This window comes from Populus alba, chromosome 10, assembly GCF_005239225.2.
Source record: "Populus alba chromosome 10, ASM523922v2, whole genome shotgun sequence".
In the NCBI taxonomy this organism is placed as follows: Eukaryota; Viridiplantae; Streptophyta; class Magnoliopsida; order Malpighiales; family Salicaceae; genus Populus; species Populus alba.
Genome location: NC_133293.1, coordinates 4357363 through 4362339, shown reverse-complemented (window position 1 = coordinate 4362339; position 4977 = coordinate 4357363). Strand labels below are relative to the sequence as shown.

Here is a 4977-nt window from a genome sequence, read left to right as displayed (position 1 = left end):
ATTGAAGATTGGTGGTGAACCATATGAGATGATTGTTTCAAAATCCATTTTGTGTTTTTTGGTTGTGTTTGTGGTTTGATTTGGTTTGTGTTTTTGTTTCTCTCAACTCACAAGTCCCTTAAGAAAATTTATTGCTCTGATACCAATTTGTTGGTTATAATTCTTTAATTGCATAACACAAGTGTATGCAAAACAGACGTAAAGAAGAATTTGTAGAAGAATAATATTATTGATCTTAGAATACTCTTTAAATAGAGTTAAAGTTTTACTTGGAAACAAAGACAATTTAAAATTCAAAAACATTGCATAACAACAGATCAATTATGATCACTGATTTATTCCTAAAATCTTGGTTTTCAACAGAGATCTTCATTGACGAAATCCATTCAACATGCAACAGCACAACTTCATGATCTTCTGCAGCTTTCTAAGACATTCTATCAACAAAATCTCATAGAAATAGAAATTAAGCATGCATGGTAGATTCAACCTTATCACAGCAGACACAAAGTAGAAGTTTTATGGCAGATTCACAACCATCAAGACCACACAAAACAAAAACACAAGCACTCTATCTTGCCTCCAGCAGTGAAATCGAGCACTCGTTAGCTGAAGGTGGTTTGCACTGGCTTGATGAATAACATGCTTCAATAAGATCCCTTTCAGTGAAGAATCCTGGTTGTTTAGGCTGAGGCAGTTCATCTTCATTACCCAACATCAAAACCACATATGACATGTTTGGCCTATCTTCTGTTTTATCTTGCACACACAATAGCCCCACATGAATCGAACGTAGCACTTCAGATAAATAAGGTGTTTCAACTTTTGATTCCCCAACGAGTTCTAGAGACCTGCCTTGTTTGAACAGTATCCAAGCCTGATAAACAAAAGCCATGCTATTAGGAACACATTACGTATTTGTGCAAATCCAGCAGTGACCATTGTCGGTCTCAGTTGTTTTTCATAATTTCTTCAGTTTTTCTTCAAGTATTTGAAGTGTTCAAGTCTCATAATAAACATGAGCAGACATCTGGTATCTAACAAAAGTACTCGAGAATTTACTGAAATGAAAGAGTCAAACTGACATAGCTTTGGCACTTACATGCCCGATAAGGTTGAGGTGGTGATCTGGGTGACTGAATCCTCTGTTCTTACAGCCACTCACTATCTCTAGCACCAACACGCCAAAGCTGAAGACGTCTGATTTTAGCGAGTAGAGTCCATAATTTGCATACTCTGGAGATATGTAACCACTGCATGTATTGATAGAATTTTAGGTCGCATTTGCAAACTAAGAGCATAAAATCCATATGATGAAGAAGACACTTACTACGTTCCAGCCACTTTATTAGTACTCGCTTCAGTTTCATTTTCTCCAAAACTTCTAGCCAGGCCAAAGTCTGAGATTTTCGGATTCATTTCGTAATCCAACAAAATATTGCTGGTTTTCAGATCTCTGTGGATTATTCTTAGTCTCGAATCTTGGTGAAGATAAAGGAGTCCGCGAGCAATCCCATTGATGATATTGTAGCGCTGACGCCAATCTAGTAGCAAGCTATGAGTTTCATCTGCCCAAGTCAAATACATTATGGCTCTTATCAGATTCATAAACGTTTGGAAGAGAACAAGAAAGAACGAGTTGCAATTGCATACATGGCAGGATTTGTGAGAAACAAAGTGGAGAAAAGTAATCTCCCCCTTCGAAGCCACTTTCCTAAGGGCTTCGAAGGAAGACAAACATCTTATAATTAGATTCTTAATGCAGGGTTTTGGAAAGCTCAATAGTGCTACATTTGAAAAATTGGAATAATTTTTTGAAAAGGTTTTGTGAGATTCATACCAAAAATATAGAAGTCCAAGCTTTTGTTAGGCAAAAACTCGTAGACCAATATCTTTTCATCTCTTTCAATGCAGCATCCAAGAAGCCTCACTAGATTCCGATGCTGAAGTTTCACGATATGTTTAACTTCATTTTTGAATTCATCAAGTCCTTGTCTTGAATTCTTAGAGAGCCTCTTCACAGCTATTTCTCGTCCATCTGCAAGGGTTCCCTGCAAATAATGACTCAGCATCGTAAGCATCTTCTGGAAGATGAGAATTGCGAAATGGTGTTCCATACTCTTTGTATCTGTTAAGGAACTCTTCCAATCAGTCATTGTTTTATGCTAAAAAAATGGTCGGTCCTGACAGACCTGTAGTGGTATCGTTTCAAAGAAACTAACAGTCCATATTAAAGAACTCCGCTGGGGTCAGGAGTTTGTAAAATGAAATTCAGAGGCCATGGGACATGTTGCATGACTGTTTACAGATAATTATTACCTTATAAACAGGTCCGAAACCTCCTTCTCCTAGTTTATTGGCATCAGAAAAGTTATTTGTTGCAGAAGCCAACTCATCCATATTAAAGAAAGGTAATTCTAGTTCTTCCTTCATATCCTTGTTATTCGATCCGCTTGGCAAATTACCTGTCATTTTTCCTGTTAGTATTACTACTACGAATTGGAAAGGTAAAAAAAAAAGACATGGGATCTCTCACCTCTATTTGTCGTTATACTCAAATTTCTTTTTAAGGCATTAAATATTAATGAATTCTTGAACAATTTACTGTCCTACCTTGGATTACTCAAATCAAATTTAAATTAAGAGATTAACTAGTCTTCTTCTCTGGACGTTGTTTTTAGTTAGATCTTCATGGTAGAATACGTACGTTTTTTCTGCTGCTGCTTTCTCCAAACATGCAAGAGCAAGACCAAGGCCAGTCCAAGGAACACAAGTCCTGTGGACAACACAGTGCTTACCACGATCCTTTTCTTTGCATTGGATTTCGTGTTAACCTTTGCACCATCGCCATTAACTATATCATGGCAGAGAAAAACTAGAGTTAAAAGACAATAAATAGGAATTTGTGTATAGTTTTCCTTGGCTATTGGATCTTTCAATCCCAGTTATCTACTCATAGATTATAAAACAACACCGCTCTGGGCAGAGAAAAACCAATGCTTCAAGAAGTTAGTTCTTTCTATGAATATCTCAAGTTCTGTCATGCCAAAGGATATGTTGTGCAAGAAATCTTGCAAGCATCTACAACACATCATTGAATTTTAGAAATTGTGAGATTTTCAGGATTGATGATGTGATTATCCTTGCAAGTCTCTATATCAATCCTTATACTGGTATAAATATATGTCTTGAGAGTTGTAATCCATGTCCAGAAGCAATGCGGTTGTTCAATGAAATCTATTGAAAAAAAAAAAAAACAGAGAGGGGAAGAGGAGACATTGACCAAGTTATCACTCTATCAACACAAGCATACACAGGCACCCTCAGGCATCGTGTGATATGATGTTCTGAAAAGTAGGATATAATATTAGAAAGAAAACTTTCTCATGCATTTAATCCGAAAATCATCTCAAATAATATGACCTTTCTAAAAGTTACTAAAATCCAAGCAATAGATACCGACAGATGATAAATTCATACCTAGTTCTGAAGCAGCCATCCGTATAAAAATGGTGTCTTTCTCATCTTGAAACAAAATATCGATCAGATCATTGAACCAAAGCAAGCACCCACTTCCTCCATTCCTGATGTCCATGTTTGCATACGCAGTACAGCTGCAGTTCTTCAAGCACGTGTTCCTGCACTCCTCCAGGCTCATACTCTTGTTAAACCATGATTGCCTTGTCTCCGGCAACTTCACACCTGAGAATTTTTGAAACCCATCTCCTGAACAGTTCAGTGCAGTCCTTCTGATGCATCCACTTGACCAATCTGTCCTCTCCCAGTCTCTTGGAACTTTTGGTACAAATCCATTTAAGCAATCACACACCGGAGAGTTGTTAATTCTACAGATGCCATTTGCACCACATAGTTTATAACGCGCACAATTATTGATGTTTTCTGTTTCGTAAAGAAACCAGCTCTGGGTTTTCTCAATCCACAAAAGTTGTTGGATATCACCATTCTGAGCCAAGACGATCCTCCAATGCATTGAGCTATTAACAAGCTGTTCTCTGTAAAACATCTCCTTCTCATTAAAAACAAATTCATATGTGTATATTGGATTTGGTTTTAATGGAGGCATACCACTGAACCCCAGACCATTCCAGGGCCCAGATCGATACTTCACTTTCGAATCTTCCAGCTCTGCTAACTCGGGATATCCATAAGGAACAAGGATACCTGTAATGTTACCTCTAGAAGGGTCATCTACTGACTTCCATGCTGCCAAGCTCCATTCCATGCCAGTGACTCTATTCCGTCCTATCTTCATGCCCGGTATTAATGTATTGCCTGGATGTTCAAAACTCTGCCACAGGGAGTTTTCCGGGTTATTATCACCCTCCTCTTTCACAACAAGGTTTCCCGAATCCAAAAGCTGTGCAACTGGATTCCTAGCAGGTGTTGATGTGTTGGAAGACCAAATGATGCTTCCACTGCGATTGACAAGGACAAGAAGTCCTTGGTTGGTAAGCCTTACAACACCTGATGAATCGTTTAGTGGAGATTCTCTGTTGGCAACCCACACTGCTGTCTGCACTGATATTTTTCCATACCATATCCCCAAGTATCGGTTTTTGGATTTTCCCGTGCTGAAAAATCCTAATTCATAGGTGCCACCAGCCGAGACTATGGTGTCTCCATCTCGAATTGACAGGGCTGTGTTAATGGTGTCGATAGGGGTGGCTACTTCTACAATCAGAAGCAAAGTGGAGCAAAAAAGAAGTATGGAAATGCAATCCCTCAGAAATCTCATGATTCTTTTAAGCAGATCGCTTTGTTGTGTTACAAAATCGCTGGCTTTGCTAGATGTGAAGAATATTGGTGTCAAGAAATTGCCTATTTAACACCACAATCAGTCTACCGCTACAGCAACGTTTCACTGCTGAGGTAAACGATTTAACACCACAGTCAGTCTACCGGCACAGCAAGTCTACCGGACAGCAAGTCAAGCATTGGAGCACAGCAATGTTCATA

At 38.5% G+C, this 4977-nt stretch overlaps 1 protein-coding gene across 1 annotated transcript; it reads right to left on the bottom strand.

The window, feature by feature from the left end:
- Window positions 1-302: 302 nt before the first annotated feature.
- Window positions 303-4977, bottom strand: LOC118034504 (G-type lectin S-receptor-like serine/threonine-protein kinase At4g27290). The gene is made up of 7 exons (XM_035039820.2): window positions 3481-4977; window positions 2708-2854; window positions 2320-2465; window positions 1841-2051; window positions 1331-1568; window positions 1103-1253; window positions 303-877 (listed from the first exon to the last, which is right to left on the bottom strand). The coding sequence occupies exons 1-7, from the start codon at window positions 4754-4756 to the stop codon at window positions 572-574; spliced, it is 2475 nt and encodes an 824-aa protein (XP_034895711.1). The 5' UTR covers window positions 4757-4977; the 3' UTR covers window positions 303-571.

Excerpts from the sequence above, each read along its gene's own strand:
- LOC118034504 (XM_035039820.2), bottom strand. The coding sequence starts at position 4,756 with ATGAGATTTCTGAGGGATTGCATTTCCATACTTCTTTTTTGCTCCACT. Across the intron at positions 2,855-3,480 it reads GATGGCTGCTTCAGAACTAG|TTAATGGCGATGGTGCAAAG; the intron begins GTATGAATTTAT and ends GCCATGATATAG. Across the intron at positions 878-1,102 it reads ACCTCAACCTTATCGGGCAT|GCTTGGATACTGTTCAAACA; the intron begins GTAAGTGCCAAA and ends TTTGTTTATCAG.